General features: G+C 45.0%; 1 protein-coding gene across 4 annotated transcripts in view; it reads right to left on the reverse strand.

Moving 5' to 3' along the window:
• FAN1 (FANCD2 and FANCI associated nuclease 1) overlaps positions 1–12,556 on the reverse strand; it is a 29,585-nt gene extending 17,029 nt beyond the window's left edge. For 2 of the 4 annotated variants that reach the window (XM_068559218.1, XM_068559203.1), the window contains exons 1-5: positions 12,242–12,556; positions 10,141–11,550; positions 7,191–7,331; positions 4,328–4,529; positions 2,536–2,769 (exon numbers count right to left, since the gene is read on the reverse strand). In XM_068559218.1, coding sequence (XP_068415319.1) covers positions 2,536–2,769; positions 4,328–4,529; positions 7,191–7,331; positions 10,141–11,398 — 1,835 coding nt within the window. In that variant the 5' untranslated portion in view covers positions 11,399–11,550; positions 12,242–12,556. Of the gene's footprint in view, positions 1–2,535; positions 2,770–4,327; positions 4,530–7,190; positions 7,332–10,140; positions 11,551–12,032; positions 12,062–12,241 lie in introns of those variants that run through there. The other 2 variants (XM_068559208.1, XM_068559214.1) reach the window with 2 other exon arrangements.
• Between the last annotated feature and the right edge of the window lie 8,811 nt (positions 12,557–21,367).

A 21,367-nucleotide genomic window follows, 5' to 3' on the forward strand; every position in this document is an offset into this window, starting at 1 on the left:
TCCCTTTCTATGGGTTTATCTGCACGTGCACGGGCACAAACACACACACACACCCCCGAGAATCTCCCACCCTTAAGATACCAGGGAACTAGGCCGCCCTGCCGTCGCAGGCCGCCACAGCAGGGGCTGCTTCTCCGAAGCCCATTGGAACCGACCTTCCCCTCCCTGCGCGCGGCTCCTGCCGTCCACCGCCCACCCCCATGGGCCATCCCACTCGACCTCACTGCCCTTCCTCCGGCGTTCAATTGAGCCCCATCCTGACACACCTTCTTCTCCGGGTCCGCCCACTACACACACCCCTGGTTCCCTGCCGCCCTCGCGGCGGCTCCTCCGTGCTGCCCAACCCCTCGGCACTGGCTGCCAAGCTCCTTCCTCCTCTTCTCCCTCGGGGACCTCATCCCTGGCCGCGTGCTGGTGACTCCAATTCCTCTCCAGGCCGAGCTCCTTCCTGGGCTCCTGACGGCACGCCCAGTACCACACGGGGTAGCTTCAGTCATGGGGCTGGGGGCATCCCCACCCAGCATCCCAGCCCTCCCCGCAAGTCCCCCATCTCATCTGATGGCACCACCACCCACGCCAAAACTCCAGAGTCATCCCTGACTCACTCCTTTCCTCCCCACAAATCTAATCACTATCACAATCACAATGTAATCAGAATCGTCTCGTCTTTTCTGCCCCAAAACACCTCGCACGTTCACTTCTCTACAATGCCCACCACTGCCAGCCCAGCCAAGACCTCCATCCGGACCACCAAGGCTCAATTAGTCTCCTGCCGCCCCCCCGCCGCCACTCCATGGGACGCTTTTGTAAAACGTGCACCAGATCCCTCGCCTGCCTAAACCCCTTCCCCAGCTCCCCATCCTCAGCGGATATGACCTAGTCGGCTCACCAGGGCTCTGAGGCCCAGCGTCCCCTGACCTGCGGTCCTGCCCAACCTCCCCTTCACATGGCCCCTGAGGTTCCGGCCAGAGATCGGCAAGCTCTCTCCTGCCCACGGAGCCTGGACGCGGGCACCCAGACCCCTGCAGGACTGGCTCCTCCTCATTCTCAAGCCTCAATCCCAACCTTTCGGGGACACTCTCTGCCTCACGCTATCTACACAGGACTTCTCCAGCCTGCCCCGCAGTTATCATATTATTCTGTTTTCTTTCCCATCTTCCCCAGTAAAACATAACATCACGGCGGCAAAGACCCTATCTGTTCACACTGCAACTCCACCACATGGCACATAATAGGTACTCAACACTCAACCCATGGGCACTGAATAAATGAGAAGAGAAAAGAAAGGATCAATTATTTCAAGTACCAAGGTGGTGGGAAAGGTTCCTCAGGCCAGGTGCCACGTTACTGGTGTTGTATAATCACCCTTCCTGAAGTCACTTCAACCAGATTTCATTTACGTGCTACAGCCCTCTGCATAACAAAAGAACTTTGACTTATTTTTAACATTTATAGGATACCTACTTTCTAAAAAAAAGACGTGATGGTTTATTTTTTCTCCCTAGCCTCCCCACTTTTGAACTTGTCAACCATGGTTTTTGTCAACCATAGAACTGAAAAGCAACCTCCCTTAGATACGTGGTAATGATGACAATTATACCACTAAGACGCACTGAGCAATCCCCACAGGCCAGGCTCTAAGCACACTACACATATCAGTGGGAATGTACTATTATCTCCCCATTTTGCAGATGAGTAAACTGAGGCACAGAGTAGATTCATGGTTCATTAGAGAGACTGGAACCTGGCTTCAGAGTTCTCACCAAAGAGAACAGCACCAAGTCACTAAAAACGAAGACGTAAAATGACATGAGACAAAAGAAAACACAGTCAGAAGAAATATTCTTACTAGAAGATTTGACTAAAAAAGTTATTATAACTGAACACAGGATATTGAACTTCCTGATAACTACGGCAAAATGGGCTAAAATCAGTTTATACTGACCCTGCTTTGATACAATAATCTCAATAGTTTAGTTTTTTAAAGCACATACTAGACAACACTTAAACAACTTTCCTAAAATCAAATATCAGAATCAATTTCTGCTAAATTTGAGTCATAAACCTTAAATCAAGAATCAAAAGTGAGGACTCCCCTGGTGGCACAGTGCTTAAGAATCTGCCTGCCAATACAGGGGACACAGGTTCGAGCCCTGGCCCAGGAAGATTCCCACATACCGCGGAGCAATGAAGCCCGTGCACCACAACTACTGAGCCTACGCTCTAGAGCCCGTGAGCCACAATTACTGAAGCCCGTGCGCCTAGAGCCTGTGCTCCGCAACAAGAGAAGCCACCGCAACGAGAAGCCCGCGCACCGCAACAAACAGTAGCCCCTGCTTGCTGCAAATAGAGAAAGCCCACGCGCAGCAACAAAGACCCAACACAGCCAAAAATTTAAAAATAAATAAATTAAAAAAAAAAAACGATTTTGGCTATGAACTCATGTTTCTGTTGTGGATGGCAAAAAATAATAACAAAGACTTCTACATAAATTTTAAAATACACAGATTTCATAGGGAGCAAACACGCCCTTACCTGATGAGATCCTCTCTATCCTGGAAGATTTGGGTTTTCCGACTGACAGTATACCTGGGAAACTCCATGCGGCCAAGGTTGACCAGCAGCACCGTAGAAAGCTGGCCCTGCCCACCACAGGCCGCCTCCTCCTCTTCCACTGCGTGGGTCAGTGAAAACAGCAGCAGGACCCGGGAGAACACAGCCCGGGGGTCTCTACACACTCTCACAGACTGTCCCGCCCAGTCTTTAGCTCTGAAAAATACACGACATGGAAAATAATTTTCTGGCTTTTAAGCATTTGGATGTCAGATTTCACAAATTATTTCAAGCTAAACAGCATGCATTATTCTAAGCCTGAAGCAAATCTCCCACCTCCAACTGTGTGACTTAAAGCATTTCTTAACCTCTCTGGGGCTCAGAGCCCCACCTAGGAACACGGTGAGGATTAGATGACACTGTAACTGCAAACGATTTCACGAACTGTTTGCCTCAATAAAAGAGCAGGATAGGGTTTACGCTGGTCCTGAACACGTGAAATACCAGGAAAACTCATAAAAGTGTTACCTATTTGACACTAGCAATTCTCAAATCTTGACTCCAGTGACACTTGAGATGAAATAATAGGTATTTATGTAGAACGTCACTACCAAAGGCTCTTGGTAAGGCGGCATGTTAAGTCCAGGGCCCTCCGGCTCCAACAACTGCAACACCACACACGGCAGGGTTTTGCTGTTGACATCCGGGCCGTGTAACTCTTTCCTGGGGGTGGGATGCCCAGGCTGTGCATTAGAGGATGCTCAGCTGCATCCCTGGCCTCCGTTCACTAAATGCCAGTAGCACCCACTACCCACCTTAGTCATGACAATGAAAACGCCTCCAGACGATGCCCGGTGTCCCCTGGAGGGCACAGTCGCCCCCAGTTGAGAGCCACTGGTCTAGTGGAGGACCTCACACTTTCCTACCAGCCCAAAAGCTATTAAGCCAAAAGCAGAGTTGCATCTCTGGGGCGTGCAGAGATCAGTGCCACCACCAGAGCCAAGAGGACACAGGGGTGGGATTCCCATCACGCCACCATCTACTTGAGGACCATTCATCTACAGAGACTGCCTGGAAACACCCTCCTCCCCCATCTCCACACAGAGTCCCAAGGAGGTCCAGTGGACCGACATTCCAAACTCCCGTAAGAATAGTAGTTAAAACTGCATTTTTCTTGAATAATAAAATATTAGAATTTGCCAAGGGCCTAGTGCCTCTAATCTCTTGCCTCCAGATTTTTCTTGGTCCTAGAAATCAGTGTGGTATCTTAAGAATTAGGAATAATAAACCAAGAAAGAATCCAGTCTTTATAATAACGGTTCACCGCCTTCTCAACCTAACTGCAATTGAAAAAAACAATTACAATCTGAAAACACGTACCACCCACCATAAGAAGTTAATATGTGCTATCGGGACTTTCCTGGTGGCGCAGTGGTTAAGAATCCGCCTGCCAATGCAGGGGACATGGGTTCGGGCCCTGGTCCGGGAAGATCCCACATGCCGTGGAGCAGCTAAGCCCGTGCGCCACAACTACTGAGCCTGCGCTCTAGAGCCTGCGAGCCACAACTACTGAGCCCTCATGCCACAGCTACTGAAGCCCGCGCACCTAGAGCCCGCGCACCGCAACAAAGAGCAGCCCCGGCTCTCCACAACTAGAGAAAGCCCATGCGCAGCAACGAAGACCCAACACAGCCTAAAAATAAATAAATAAAAATCAATTAAATATGTGCTATCAACATTTCAAATGTTTTTACTATAACAATAGCCACAAAACCTTTTCAAAATCACTGCACCGATGCCAGGCTGATTCTTGCGCCAAGTGCAGACTGAAGGCTGTTTGGCCAATTTGAGAAACGCATCCACCAGCTGCTGCTTCTGCCCGTTGGGATTCACCAAGTGGAAGGTCTTTGCCAGGGCTTTCAGTTCCGGAGCAGAAAGGAGCTCGAGCACCTCAGACAGTTCTTGCAACTCAGATTCTGAAATATTAAAAAAAAAAAAAAAATTTAAAAGTAGTTTTAAAGCTTACTGTTTTCTAGCTTTATTTACTTTAAGAAGAAAACTCACTTACATGAAAATAAAATGAAATGCTACTCTAGAAATTTTAGTTTGCCAAACTGATTGTTAAAAATTATGGAAAACAGATATTTCACAAAAGTTATAAAACAACAGAACTTCTAAGAGGTAAAAGAAAATCTGAATAGAATAAAGACCCACATGGATAGCCACTGGTATATCGCCCACAACAAAACCTATGGCTGGGCCTCTCCAGAGCAGGTCAGAGGCAACTGCTCATCAGCTGTCCTCTCTCCACACAGGCCTGGGGCTGAGAAGACTTTCATGGGGTCACTTGCTCAGCACACATGTGTACATCACGCTATTAGGGGACCCAGACAGCAAGCTTGACCCCCGGGATGCAGCTGAATCAGAGCTGGCTGGTCTCTGCCTTCATGGCATCCACAGCTTAGGGCAGGGCCATCTTCCTCCAGTCAGCAAGTCCTCTCTGGGTGTACACTGCCTGCCAGGTAGCACCTGCCCAGGGCATACAGTGAGCAAACCGCATCCGTGCCCACAGGGAGCTAGCATAATAAATATGTCAGGGGTGACAACTGCTACAAAGAAAAACAAAGCTGGCAGCAACATGGACGGACCTAGAGATGATCATATTAAGCGAAGTAAGTCAGAAAGAGAAAGACGATTATCATATATCACTTATATGTGGAATCTAAAATATGACACAAATGAACATATCTATGAAACAGAAACAGAATCACAGACACAGAGAACAGACTTTTGGTTGCCAAGGGGAAGGGGGGTGGGGGAGGGATGGATTGGGAGTTTGGGATTAGCAGATGCAAACTATTATATATAGGATGGATGAACAACAAGGTCCTACCGTATAGCACGGGGAACTATATTCCATATCCTGTGATAAACCATAATGGAGAAGAATATAAAAAGAATACATATATGTATAACAATCACTTTGCTGTACAGCAGAAATTAACACAACATTGTAAATCAACTATATTTCAATAAAATTTTTTAAAAATAAATAAATAAAAGGAGGAAGAATGAACTAGGAAAAAAGAAGAAAGAAAAGCAAAGCTGGGTAAGGCAAACTGGACTGGTGGGAGGTGGCCGTATTTGACACTAGGTGGTCAGGCAAGTCCCTGACGAGGTGACACAGAGCAGAGCTGGATGACATGAGGGGGTGAGCCGAGTGGGAGCAGGCACAGGCTCTGAAAGAGGGGTGCACTCAGCCAGAACACCCAGGGAGCAGAGTGAGGGGATGGCCAGGGACACACCCCACTGGGCTGTGCAGACCACAGGTGGGACCTGGGCGGGACTGAGGGCAGCGTTAGGCCACTGGGGTTCTGCTTTTGTTGCTTAACGGTCATTTAAAGGTAAGTCAAGGCTCAGGGCTTCCCTGGTGGCGCAGTGGTTAAGAATCCACCTGCCAATGCAGGGAACACGGGTTCGAGCCCTGGTCCGGGAGGATCCCACATGCCGTGGAGCAACTAAGCCCACGAGCCACAACTACTGAGTCTGCGCTCCAGAGCCCGCGAGCCAACGAAGAGTAGCCCCCGCTCACCACAACTAGAGAAAGCCTGCACGCAGCAACGACGACCCAACGCAGCCAAAAATAAATAAATAAATTTATTAAAAAATAAATAAAGGTAAGTCAAGGCTCACCTGGCTTGCCTGTTACACCTGTAGATTTCTGGAACCTGCACCTTATCTTCCGGGTCAGGTGGGGACACAAGCTCTCCAGTGCCCCTGATGGCCTGATGTGAGGGAACCCGGGGTCCCGCTGCCTGATCCCTCACAAGCCCTCACATCCACGGAGCCTCCAGGCCTCTCCCCCAAGGCTCCCCACGCCCCCCAGCCAGGGCCACCACGTCACCCTAACTGCACTTACTGCTCTGCACTACAAACTCTGCCGCACAGAAACCGTCTGGCTTTGGCTTGATTCCCCTATTTCAGTCTAAACTGTGAACAACTTGAACCCAGGACTCACATCTTTCATCCTCCTTATACCCACGTTTCCAGTACAATATTGTACTCAACACATGTAGGTACCTAATGAAAGCTACTGATGAGACAACCAAGGTTACCTCATATTCACACGGGCTTAAATCAGTGAAACAATTCCTGAGACAATCATCGTACAAATTATAAGAGCTGTCTGTGTGTGCATGGGGGGCAAATTAAGGTTTTAGAGGTGATACTAGCGTCAAACAAACCAGCTTTGTTCCATCATAAAGATGAGAAAACTGGGTAAGATGAGTCAAGCTCTTGCTGGAAGGAGAGCCAGGAGGGATGAGTTTCCCCTGTGGATCCAGCCACCCATCTATCCCTCGGTGACTTTACGGGACTAAGCCTGGGACCATCAGAATGCAGCAGCAGGCAATCTTTTGTTATCCTAGGAGTCTTAACTCAGGCTGAGGATGGCTTTAACAACACATGAATAATTTGTTGTCCTAAGAAGATTCAAAACTCCATTTAAAAAGACATACACAATTACTATTTATCACGCACCAATCAGGAGATGACACCAAACTAACATCACCCTCATTTTGCAGAAACTGGATTCCCTACGTCGGATTTTCACTTTGGTTCCCCTGGACAAACCATACCCGTCTGCAGGAAGCCTGCGTGCGTCAGCTCTCTAACCACCGGGGTTAAGTCAGCAGAGATCTCTTCATATTCCAGCTTGTTCATCTTAATCCAGCCGAATTTACGTTGAAAAAGTCTGACATATAACTTCTGACCGCTAGCTGCAACGAAGTTAAGAAAAATAGTGAGAAACCTTCTGTTTCTTCTCGAAAACATATACTATCATTTACTTTTGTAAACTGAGGTGAGTAAAACAGGCTGTTAGAAATACACAGAGGCTGACTCAACGGATCTTCCAAGAAAATCATTTTCTTCCTTAGGAAGACGTGACTTATTTCAAATGCAGAGCCCCGTGGGGATGTCTCCTTGGCCTGTATGCCTGTCACCGCAGGACAGGAGGACGCAAAGCCAGCCCTGCCCCCCCAGCTGTGCAAGTCTGTGGAACTGAGACTCCTTTTCCTCTTCTGTTATAAAAAGGAACGGGGGTGGGCAGTAACACCATCTTCCCAAAGTTGGTGAAAAGATTAAACACGATGAGGTATTCAATAATTAGTGGTGTATAAACCATAAAAAAAGTTCCAAAGTTAGTAATGATTATTGGCCATTTAAAAACCTAAGACCTGGGTTCCCCACTTTCTAGCCAGCATTTCTACTCCCTCAGGAGAAACCCCCCAGGGGTTTTGTTCTCTCCTTTCGGTTTAATATGCATTATTCTATTTTTGGCTGAAAATCATCTGAAAAGAATTTTCCAAAAAAAGTCTAGCTTTGGTGGGATGGCCATCTCTAAGGCAGTGATCTCCACCGAGCTACTTAATTAATCTGGTCTCAAGTTTTCTTATTACCCAAATTATCTTTAAATTTCTAACTCTAAAATGGTATGGGGACTTCCCTGGCAGTCCAGTGGCTAAGACTCCACACTTCCATTGCAGGGGGTGTGGGTTCGATCCCTGGTCAGGGAACTAAGATCCTGTATGCCGCATGGCGCAGCCAAAAATTTTTTTAAATAAAATAAAATGGTATGACTGTATTTGTTACATCTTCAACATTTATTTCCCTTTTTTCTTTAAAGAGGCAAAATCGACTTGCAGTAGTTATTTTTACTACAGAGACACTGTAGATGATTCTCTGTGGAGAGCAAGCCACAAGAATCTGCAGAACTTACAATAGGAAAGTGCTCCTACTTCTCAATCATACTGAAGCCAGGGGCCACCAACTATTCAAACAAATGCTCACATGAATGCAAGCAGCATCCAACCAAAGATCTGTGACCACCCCGGATACGACAGTCAATGGGGGTCATTTACACCCGCGTCGGGGGAGGCCAGTGCAAGTAGAGATGGAAGCTGTGTGGACACTTTATAAAACTGTGCAGAGGGCTTCCCTGGTGGCACAGTGGTTAAGAATCCACCTGCTAATGCAGGGGACATGGGTTCGAGCCCTGGTCCAGGAGGATCCCACATGCCGCGGAGCAACAAAGCCCGTGTGCCACAACTGCTGAGCCCGTGAGCCACAATTGCTGAAGCCCGCGCACCTGGAGTCCGTGCTCCGCAACAAGAGAAGCCACCGCAATGAGAAGCCCACGCACCGCAACGAAGAGAAGCCCCAGCTCGCCGCAACTAGAGAAAGCCCATGGGAAGCAACAAAGACCCAATGCAACCAAAAATAAATTTATAAAAAAGAAAAGAAAAAAATTTTTTTAATATGTTAAAAAAAAAAGAACTGTGCAGAGAAGTATCACCCACGTGTTAAAAAGTAACACAAGCAGAGCCATAGTTTCCTTGTGCGAAAGTGAAATCGAAGCCTTTCCCTTAACCATTATTGGTAACACTCGGGATTTCTTTTTTTTACTCTACTGGGACTCAGACCTGCTACTATCACTAGAGGTCAGCGTGGCCCCCAAGTAAGCTTTTCCTACTCGGGAGGGACTCAGTTGCACAGAGCCATCAAGGCCCTTTGGATGAGCAACCATCAAGCGGGGCTCTTGCTCCAAACCTGCGCTATTGGCTCAGAACCATCGCCGGCTGCCAAGGAACTGAGGCATGTTTTTAAATGTACTAATTTACAAAATTTAAAAAAAAAAACAAACACAAAGACCAAAAATGTTTTTAATGTACCAATTTAGCTTGAAAGTTTCCACTTCCTGCACACCCTGACTTTAAAAGGCAGAGTTGGGCTTCCCTGGTGGCACAGTGGTTGAGAATCTGCCTGCCAATGCAGGGCACACGGGCTCGAGCCCTGGTCTGGGAAGATCCCACATGCTGCGGAGCAGCTGGGCCCGTGAGCCACAACTACTGAGCCTGCGCGTCTGGAGCCTGTGCTCCGCAACAAGAGAGGCCGCGATAGTGAGAGGCCCGCGCACCGCGATGAAGAGTGGCCCCCGCTCGCCGCAACTAGAGAAAGCCCTCGCACCGAAACGAAGACCCAACACAGCCATAAAAAAAATAAATTAACTAAAAGGCAGAGTCCAGGCAACTAAAATATTGTTGGAGGAAAAAATAAGCCTGAGTATACCTTGGTTTGTTTTTTCCCTGTATTTTATTTTCATTTTCGAGGAAATGGCCTGCGAAAACAACAAAACCACCTAACAGTCAGCTTGATTACATGCCCGAAATGCACAGTACACTTTCCTAAATCACACTGTATTTTTTTTTCTAATCTGGGAAAGGTTGTTTTACAACCATCAAATATACAAAAACCGGACAAACAGCTGCTTCCACTACAACCAAAGTACAGCTTGTAAGGATGATACTGCAGAAGCAGACATCACCAGGCCCAAAAATCTTGTCTCTTTTACAGGCATATCTTTCTCTAGCTGAACTCTCATTGGCTGTGATTCCCATGAGTACTCCCACGGGACTCCCAAAACCACACTGACTGCCTGTGGTCATGAGATTTCTGCCCATCACATCTCAGACCAACTCAGGGCAGCAAAGGGGAAACAAAGCCTCGAAAGCAACAGGTTCAAGATACCTGATAATTGATGAAATTTAGTTATAATGCCCTTCTCGTGTTCATCAAAGAGCCTCCTGTCTTCTTCATTCTCAAACACGGCTTTCAGCACCACGAGGAAACTCCGAAGGTAGTAAGGATGGTCCGGTGGGGCTGGACTTGTTACACAGGAAACATCACAGCTTGACCCCTGCTCCAAAGGAATTCGGTCAGTGATTTCATTCTTTAAGCCACTGTCACCTTCTGGAGGAAGTGCTTGGCTGTCATTCCGTATAGAAGCATCGTGTGTAGAATTATGAGATTTTGCCTCCCAATGTGATGACTGGGTTGGAGCTTGTGAAACAAAAGTCATTTTTACCTCTTCACAGCCACCTGCTTCACAGTTTTCAACACCTTTATCATCTGTTCCTTTGATACTCTCCTGCTTTGCAAGATGGTCCTCTGAAGCAGACTTTAACTTATGCCCAAGAGTTAAATCTGGTGAAAGTAACACGGGAGCATTATCTGAGAAGGTGGGGGTGAGAGTTGATCTCCCACATTCCTGGGCAGCCGTTTGGCCTTCAGCTTCCATTATTTTAGAGCCTCCCACAATATGTTCGGGAGTGCTTGGTTCCTCCAGAGAATCACAGGCAAACACGTTTTCCTTTTGAGAACTATTCTCCAAAAGCTGATCCTGGCCTTCCATCTCTGAACACTGATCAACCAGGCTCTTAACCCCTGTGGACGAGGAACTCTGTGGACTCTGATTGGCGAATCCCTCATTCTTACCTATTGATCTTTTAGCCTTTAAGTATCTTCTGGACAATTTAGATGACAGGCTTCCCAGAGGGATGACTTTCACATTATGATGTCTCAGCCCATCTTGATTTCTGCACACTGCGTCATCATTACTCTTAAAATAGGGGCTGGTCTGCTGTTTTATGCCCATTTTTGCTGAATCACTTCGGCCAGGGGTTAAATTGATCTTTGATGGTGACGACTTCTCTGGCGTTACATCTTCTAAGGCAATATTGGTCAAATCTACTGTAGACACATTTGAACTTAAGCCAACATGCCCAGGGTCAGCTGGAGTGATGTCACCGTTGTTAGCACACATTTCATCAAGGTGACGGTTTAGGTCGTATCTTGGCACCATTTTACTACAAATGGGGCAGGCAAGTTTAACAGGCGGTACGTTGTTAAAAAACGCAATAATAGAGTTAGATTCATTTTTTTTAGTTTTGCTGCTTGATAAACTTCTACGAGGTCTTTTTTTTGAGGATTTCCCTACAGACATCATGAGTATTAGAAAAGCTGAGTGTTTCAAGTAGTAAAACACAAGAAATCACCAGGGAAAGATAGCAATGGTTTACTTTTACTCCCCTGAATTGAAATAATAAAAAGTGGGATTCTATTGGACTTCATGTTATTCATTTAGTCAGTTTCTTCTCCCTACAAAATAAAACGCATGTGGATTAATAGCATTTTTATGAATTCCACAACAGAGAGGGTAACTAAGCTCTAAAACGTGCAACGGCAGTATCTCATGGGATGAGAAAAACCCTGCGCTTGGAACATAAGACCAAGGCCTACTCTCAGCTGTCCACGCGACCTCAGTGTGTCCCTTAGCCGAGAAATGACATGGGGATAAGGTCTAAGACTTCTCTTTAAGATCGAAAATCAGCCGTTTTAAAAAGGGAACATCTGACTATGCCAGGTCCTTTTTTAAAAGCACCGCATCATTAACTTTTTCCGGGAGAGGGAATGCCTATCCCGCCTTCACAGGCCTGCAGAGAGAATCGCCCAAAGTCTCGGGCATCTGTCCACATGCTTGGACCCCCCACCCCCACGCCGTCCCCCCCCAGCTCTGGCCGCCGAACCTAAGGCTCGGACTCAGCCCCGCCCGCCCTCCCCGCGTGGCCGCGACAGCGCACCTGGGATGCGCACCTGGGATGAGCACCTGGGGCTCCGCCGCCGGCCCGGCTGCCCTCCTCCCGCCCCCTCCCTCCCTCCCTTCCTCCCTCCTTTCCCCCCTTTCTGTCCCCGCCCCCACCCCCTCCCGGCCTCACCGCCCCGAGCAGCCAGCTCTCCCCCCTCCCGCCCAGCGCCCGCGACCCCGGCCCGGCCGCCCCATGCTTCCTACCAGCTCCGCGCGCCAGGCATTCCCAGCCGATCCCCGCGGCTCGACCGCCACAGGCTCAGTCAGAGGAGGCTCGAGCGATCGATCGCCCCTCCCTCCCACCTTAAAGGCATCCCGGGTCCAGGGAGGCTTAGCCGGCGGAGGTCAACCAAGACTCTGCCCCTCCTACCCTCCGCACCTGCGGGAGGCGGGCCGCCGGGAAGGTGGGCAGGTTGCTGGTCGGGGAGCGTTTGGTGTCCGAGGAAGCCGGCCCCCTGGGAGGAGACACAGGCGTGGACTCGACTTAGCCAGCAAGCGCGTGCTGGGGTTCCCGGAGGAGATGCCGTTCGCCGCCTGATGCAATAGATGCCAATAACCTCAAGAGCAAAGAAATAGATCAAGAACAAGGACCTACTGTGTAGCACAGGGAACTATATTCAATATCTTGAAATAACCTATAATGGGAAAGAATCTGAAAAAGTATATATACTTTTATACATACTTATATATATATAAAATCACTTTGCTGTACACCTGAAACATTGTAAATCAACTATACTTCAATTAAAAATAAAAATAAAAGAATGATAAAATGTAGTCAGGTAATTAGGGAGTGGTGAGTTTGGATATTTCTTACATTAAAATGTAGTTTAGTTTGTTTTAATATAGTTTGTTTTCTTTGTGTTAATATAGTTTAATTTAATATAGCCAGGTTACATAATTTAAAATAAGGGCTATGCTTAACAACGGCAAAATTACTGAAAGTTTATCAGTCAGCCCTTGAGTGCTGATGCCAGCTGGTTCCAGCACCCCCTGACCGTGACCCGAATGGATGCTTCCTGAGCTCGAGGCGCCTGTCTATGGTCCTTCACCACCGCCTGCAGCAGCGGCCAGCACTGTGTGATTGATTACTCCATAAATATGTGTCAAATGAATGCATGAATAAATGAGCAAACCAAAGAGAAAATGGACATGAACAGGGAATTCATCGACAAGTATGTATTGAGTGCCTCCCTCGTGCCAGGTAATGTCCTTGGCCCTAGAAATATGACCGTGAACAGAATGAGGAATGGGGGGAAAATCCTGCCTTCATGGAGAATACATTCTGATGGAGGAAGATAGAGAAAAAACAAAATATACGTAAATTATGTAGAGTGTTTAAAAGGCAAGTACTGATTAAATAAAATTCCTATTTTATGGCAAGATGAGAAAAATTTAAACATAAATGTTTCCTTTGCCCGTTTGGGCCTCTGCATTAGTATTGTGTATTCTGCATCTGCATTAATCAGACCTCCTTAGGAGATAACACTCCTTTTTAATCTCATCAAGGGTCACAACTCCTTAGGAGATAACCTTCCTTCTTAATCTTGTAAGGGGCCACAATGACCCATGACCACTACTCACTTTGTATAGATCTGGATTGTGTACACTGTCAGTAATATGTCATTTAACGTACAGCCCTGTGTCTCAAAAACTTATATAACTGTGCCTTGACCTCTAACAGGCAGAACAGTTCTCGGAGCTTTCTGAGAGGCTGTTCCCGGGTTATAATCCTCAATTTGGCTCGGATAAAATTTTCTATTTCTTTTTTAGATCGACTGATTAATTTTTTCGTCGACGGTGCTTTGAAGAGAAATCAAGCAGAAACATCGTGGTGGGGGAAGGGAGGGGCATTACAGTTTGAAAGAGCGGTAAGGACAGGCCTCACTGAGAAAGTACCATCTGAGCAGACTTGAAGGAGGGAAGGCAATGGATGTTCCAGAGAAGAGAGTTGTAGTCAGAAGAAACAACCTCAGGGAGTGTAACAGAGAGTGTACCCCAAGGTAGAAGCTTGCCTAGCAAGGCTAAGGACACCCAGAAGGCCAGGAAGACTGGAGCAGAAGTGAAGGAAGAGAGATAGCAGAGGACAGGTCTTGTAGGGCAATGGTAGTGAACTTTTTTCTGTAAAGGGCCAGGTAGTCAATATTTTAGGCTCTGCCAGCCATAGGGTCTCTAGTCAAAATCTGCAGTGTGCAGTGTGAAAGCAGCCATAAATAGTACATAACAAAAGAGTGTGGCTGTGTGCCAAAAAAACTTTATTTACAGATAGAGTCAGCTGACCAGATTTGGTCTCTGGCTGTAGTTTGCTGACACCTGATATAAGGCCTTGTGCATCATTATATGGATTTTAGCATCTGCTTTGAGTGTGTTCAGCAACATATGGTGGGGGTAGGGGAGGCAGGGAAAACAAAAGGCGAATGGAGTAATCCAAGGATGGTGGTGCCTGGGGTTAGCTGATAAGAAGTAGTTAGGAATATTACTCAGCCATGAAGAAGAATGAATTAATGACATTTGCAGCAACATGGGTGGACCTAGAGATGATCATACTAAGTGAAGTAAGCCAGACAGAGAAAGACAAATATCGCAGGATATCACTTGTATGTGGAATCTAAAAAAAAAATTATATAAATGAACTTATATACAAAACAGAACAGACTCACAGACATAGAAAACAAACTTATGGTTACCAAAGGGGAAAGAGGGAGAGGGATAAATTAGGAGTTTGGGATTAGCAGATACACACTACTGTATACAAAATAGATAACCAACAAGGACCTGTGTGCCTTTAGATGTGTGTCTTTGTCCATTCAGGCTGCTACGACAAAATACCACAGATTGAGTAGCTTATAAACAATGGAATTTTATGTCCCACAGTTCTGGAGGCTAGAAGTCTGAGACAGGGTATCAGCATGGTTGGGTAAAGGCCCTCTTCTGGATCCCAGACTTCTCACCATGTCCTGACATGGTGTAGTGGAAGGATCTAGGGAGCTCTGGGGGGGCGGGGGGTCTAAGGACACTAATCCCATTCATGAGGGCCCCAGCCTCATGGCCTAAGCAGCTCCCAAAGGCTCCATCTCCTCACACAATCCCAATGGGCAGTAGGATTTCAACATATGAATTTGGGGAAGGGGAGAACACAAACATTCAGACCACAGCCACATGTAAGTTTGAAATGCCAGTTAGACATTCTTGTGGCTAAAAGATACTTAAATTTATTAACTAAATCAGGCCAGGAAATATAAATTGGGGAGTCATCAGGGTCTATATGGTATTAATATACGGCACCAAGGAATGACTGTGGTTAGAGAATTGAAAGGTCAGAAGGCTGAACACTCTGATAAGAAAAGGAGGGAAGGTGAGGATGAGGCAGCAAAGGAGTCTGAGCTGCATCCAGAAAACAGGTGTGTGGTACGTGCTGAGGATCAGGGGGTGTCGGCAGCTAGAAGGAAAGTAAGGTGAGGTCTGCAAGCAGCCATAGATCCAGCAGCGTGGAGGGCACTGTTAGCTGACAGAAACCAAAGCTGTGGAATGATGATTGCAGAGGATTCAAGAAAGAATGGGGAGACAGGAATTGGAGACAATGTGGGGACCCATTCAGTACCCTGGAGTTTGTGTGAAGATTATTTTAAGCTGAAGACATTGAGATTCAACAGAGGCAGAAAGAAGCCTTCTAAGAGCTTCTCCTTCCTGATGGAAAGCAGAGACTTCTGGGAAATGAGGCTGCTGTGAATTCCCTCTTCAGGGTGGCTTTTATTACCAGGAAGGAGACCAGGAGTAAATTCCCTCTCTGGGGGAATTTTATGGCCAAGAAAATGGAAAGACCCCTTGCGCTTGAATTTGCAATTATTATCACAGACTTTCTTATCTCCCATTTGCTCTTCTAGAAACCCATTTGCTTTTCCCTAACGGCCATTTCTACCCCCTTTCTTTTCCCTGCTAAATTAGGTGTATAAATCTCTAACTTCAACCACTTACCCAGCTGCTTCTTTTGTAAACTACAATATGTATATGAATAATTTCTCCTGTTAATCTGTCTTTTGTCAGTTTAATTCACAGGCCCCTAGGGACTCAACCTAAGAGGGTAGAGGAAAAGTTTTTCCTCTCCAACAACAGAAAGTATAGATGACTCTTTCAAGAGGTTTAGCAGTGAAGGAGAACAGACAGGTGGGGCAGAACTAAAGGGGGAAGTGGGGTTAGGAGTGTTGTTATTTAACAAATGTTGGAGAGGGTGTGGAGAGAAGGGAACCCTCCTACACTGTTGGTGGGAATGTATGTTGGTGCAACCATTATGGAAAACAGTGTGGAGGTTCCTTAAAAAACTAGAGTTACGGGAATTCCCTGGCAGTCCAGTGGTTAGGACTCTGTGTTTCCACTGCAGGGGGCCCGGGTTTGATCCCTGGTCTGGGAACTAAGATCCTGCATGCCCCGCAGCATGGTCAAAAATCCCATAAGCTGCATGGGGCAGCCAAAAAAAAAACCAAAAAACAAACTAAATATTGGAACTTCCCTGGTGGCACAGTGGTTAAGAATCTACCTGCCAATGCAGGGGACACAGGTTTGAGCCCTGGTCCAAGAAGATCTCACATGCCACAGAGCAACTAAGCCTGTGCGCCACAACTACTGAGCCTGAGCTCTAAAGCCTGCAAGCCACAACTACTGAGCTCACGTGCCACAGCTACTGAAGCCCACGCGCCTAGAGCCCATGCTCTGCAACAAGAGAAGCCACCGCAATGAGAAGCCCATGCACCACTACAAAGAGTAGCCCCCGCTCGCTGCAACTAGAGAAAGCCCGTGCACAGCAACGAGGACCCAACACAGCCAAAAATAAATAAATAAATAAATTTATAAAAAATTAAAAAACTAGAATTACCATATGATCCAGCAATCCCACTCCTAGGTGTATATCTGGACAAAACCATAATTTGAAAAGATACATGCACCCCAAAGTTCACAACAGCCAAGATATGGAAACAACCTAACAGTCCATTGATGGATGAATGGATAAAGAAGATGTGGTACATATATACAATGGAATACTACTCAGCCATAAAAAAGAGTGAAATAATGCCATTTGCAGCAACATGGATGGGCCTAGAGATTATCTTACTAAGTGAAGTAAGTGAGAAAGACAAATACTGTATGATATCACTTGTATGTAGAATCTAAAATGTGGCACAAATGAACTTATCTAAGAAACAGAAACAGACACACAGATATAGAGAACAGACTTGTGGTTGCCTAGTGGGAGATGGGTGGGGGGAGGGAAGGACTGGGAGTGTGCAATTAGCAGATACAAACTACTATATATAGGATGGATAAATAACAAGGTCCTACTCTATAGCACAGGGAACTATAGTCAATATCCTGTGATAAACCATAATGGAAAAGAATATAAAAAAAGAATGTCTATATGTGTATAACTGAGTCACTTTGCTGTACAGCAGAGATCGGCACAGCATTGGAAATCAACTATACTTCAATAAAAAAATAAAATAGAAGAAAAGAAAAGAAAAGAGAATACCAAATACAGGAGTGGAGGGGTGTAGGGAGGCAGAGGGAGAGAGTGGTCTGGAAGGGGCAGTGAGAAGCAAGGACATCTAATCCATCCACCTCCAGGCCAAGTGAAGACTGGGGGAAAAACAGAACAGAAAACTGCCACCATTTGAAAAAGCTGCTGAAGAAGCCATGTCCTCAGGGGGAAAAAAAAAGACAGGGAGTATTACCAGAGAAAGAGGTCATTTTATAAAGTTAAAAGGGTCAGTCATGAGGAAGACATAAAAATCATAAATCGTTATGTGTCTAATAACAGGGCTTCAAAATACATGAAGCAAAAACTGACACATCAAAGGAACAGACAAATGCACAATCACAGAGATTTTAATATCCTTCTCTAATTGGTAGAATTAGACCTCCCCCCCCCCCAAATAAGGATATAGAATAACTGAACAGAACTATCAAAGCTCTGGACTAATTGAAATACAGAGCTCTATGCGTACCTGTAGAGCACATATTCTTTCCTTTTCCCAGTGGTATAAGTTTAATAATTCTGAAACTGCTTCTTGTATCATCTAGAAGCAAATGAATAAATATACTGCAGACAATGGGAGTAAGATTTCTTACTGTTGGAAAAGGTGTTACAAGTACGGAAAGAATGAAACTAGAATATAATCTGCTGTGGTACTGGATTAGAATTGGAGGTATTGATATGAACCCATGCATGAAATACATCACACACACACACACACACACAGTTTCCCAGCTGTGTCTTTTGATTGGACCTAGTAGCGACAGTAGCAGTGAGCATACCTAGCACCTAGATCTTTTGTTTCAAAATACCATTCTCCCCTAAGAGGAGCCAGGGTTCCTTGGAAAAATGGCCAAATCCAGGAAAAGTACAGGATAAAGCCTGGGATGTTTTGTAGCACCACAAAGTAAGGAAGTGCTCAAAGAATGATGGGGACCTATCATGACCCAGGAATCACCTTGAAGGGCCTTCCACTGTACAAGTCAGGGACAATTGGAACATCGAAAGTGATAAAAAAGGATTATAAACATTAAATAATATAGAAACCTGAGTCTATACTGATATAAATAAATGAGAAGGGAAAGCTCTTCCTTGCAGTAGAATGTCAATAGATACAGAAAAAATGATGGGAGTTAGAAAATCATCAGTGGACACTCAAATTTGTGAGTGAAAGTTTGGTGAGGAGCAGGGTATTTACAGTATCAAAGTATCTCCATCATAAATTACTAATCATTAAAAAGAAAAGATAACTTTATAGTGGGGAAAGCCTGACATCACTTTAACAAACTAATCATTCTCCTCACCAGCTTCACTGGGACAAATGGATATCAAACCTCTGTTGATGAGATACTGAAGACACATTACTGCTATGGTTTTCTTGCCAAAAATGCTAACCTGAATCTAATCATCAGAAAACAGACAAATCCAATTTTGAGGGACATTCTATAAAAAACTGGCCTGTATACTTGAAAAATCTTACAGTTAAGAAAGACAAAGGCTCAGAAACTGTTCCAGATTACTAGAAGCTAGAGATGTAACAACTAAATACGAGTGACCTTGGAATGACCCTGCACTGGGGAAAAGAGCTATAAAGGATGTTATTGGGACAGCTAACAAATTTGAATATGGACTGTGGATTGCATAATTGCATTGTGTCAATGTTAAATTTCCTGATTTTGGTGATTATACTGTGGTTATATATAAGTGATTATTCTTATTCTTAGGAAATACATAATGATGTATTTAGGGGTAAAGGTCCATGATGTCTTCAACTTACTCTCAAACTGTTCAGAAAAAAAGAGAAAGAATAATAAAGCCAATGGGGCTAAATTTATTGGAATTTTCCTGTAACTTTAAAATACCAAAATTAAAAGCTAATTAAGGGACTTCCCTGGTGGCGCAGTGGTTAAGAATCCGCCTGACAATGCAGGGGATATGGGTTTGAGCCCAGGTCCAGGAAGATCCCACATGCTGCGGAGCAGCTAAGCCTGTGAGCCACAACTACTGAGCCTGCGCTCTAGAGCCTGCAAGCCACAACTACTGAGCCTGCATATTGTAACTACTGAGGCCCACACTCCTAGAGCCCGTGCTCCACAACAAGAGAAGCTATGGCGATGAGAAGCCCGTGCGCCGCAATGAAGAGTAGCCCCCGCTCACCGCAACTAGAGAAAGCCCGCACACAGCAACGAAGACCCAACGCAGCCAAAAAAGTTAATTAAAAGAAGAAAAAAAGCTAATTAAAAATGATACAGAAAATAAACACATAACAAAATGCTCAATCCCATTAGTAGAGAAACATAAATTAAAACCACAGATTCATCATATTGTACCTACCAGAATAGCAAAAAAAAATTTTAATTCCCCCCAAGTGCTGACAAAGATATGATTAAGTGCAAATTTGTACAACTTTGAGAAACAATGCCACGTTATATTTTGGACTGCCTACCCTACCCAGCAATTCTAAAATACCTTAGAGGCTAGAGCCTACACTAGCACTGTGATGTTCAAATGGGATTATTCATAATAGTGTAAAACTGGAAACAAATGTATTCAAGAGAATGGTTAAATAAAACTGTAGTATATTCATAGAATACTATGCAGCAGTGAAAATGAATAAATAGGATTATGAATAAATCTGAGGGATGTCAACAGAGAAATAGCAACCCATCGATATAATGTTCTATTTTCATAAAATTCACATATTAGTAAAATTAAACAATGCATTGACTATAGATATGTGAATATATGGTAAAATATAACAAATGCAAAGGAATGGTAAGTGTGAAATTCAGAACTGTGGTAATTCTTCACTTCTTTACACAGATGAGTGAAGCAGATAGAGCATTGTTTTGTTTTTAGATAAAAGGTGATTTCACAGATGTTCTATTGTGCTTCTAATTTATATAGAAAATGAAATGTATGTAAATATTCTACCAGAATACACACTTCATGAGGTTAGGAATTGTTATCTGTTTCGTTCAGTTATAACACTGGTACCTACAACAGTGCCTGGCACAAATCAAATATTTAGAATGAATATAATCTTTATATCAAATGTGATATTAAGGAAGCAAATGGATTGATATATCTCACCCAGATGTGGGGGGAAAATGTGAAGATTAAGTGACTTTACTGTGCAAGTATCAAACTTGGACAGATAAAAATGAATCATTGCTCCAGGATCAAACATCCTGATCCCGACAAATTATTATGAAACAAATAATCATTAGGAGTTTGGGATTAAAAGATACACACTACTATATATAAAATAGATAACCAACAAGGACCTACTCTATAGCACAGGGAACTATACTCAGTATTTTGTAATAACCTATAAGGGAAGAGAATGTAAAAAAAAGAATATATACATACACATATATGTGACTGAATCACCTTGCTGTACATCTGAAACTAACACAACACTGTAAATCAACTATATTCCAATAAAAGTTAAAAAGATAATAATCAAGGGAAAGAGAACTAAGCTAGCCATGAGTGGGAACTGGAAAACTTTTTTGTTTTGTTTAAATATTTATTTACATGGCTGCATCAGGTCTTAGTTGTGGCACGCGGGATCTTCGTTGGCATGCGGGATCTTCGGCTGCAGCATGTGGGATCTAGTTCCCTGACCGGGGATCAAACCCGGGCCCCCTGTATTGGGAGCGCGGAGTCTTAGCCACTGGACCACCAGGGAAGTCCCCAAACTGTTTTTAGGAAGAAAATAGCAACTCCTAGGGCCACTCCAACCACCACTAAAAATCCTGACACTTCCACTAAGGCTAGAGGGAGACCAGGTGGTTACTCCA

The sequence above is a fragment of the Eschrichtius robustus genome, chromosome 1 (genome assembly GCF_028021215.1).
Source record: "Eschrichtius robustus isolate mEscRob2 chromosome 1, mEscRob2.pri, whole genome shotgun sequence".
In the NCBI taxonomy this organism is placed as follows: Eukaryota; Metazoa; Chordata; class Mammalia; order Artiodactyla; family Eschrichtiidae; genus Eschrichtius; species Eschrichtius robustus.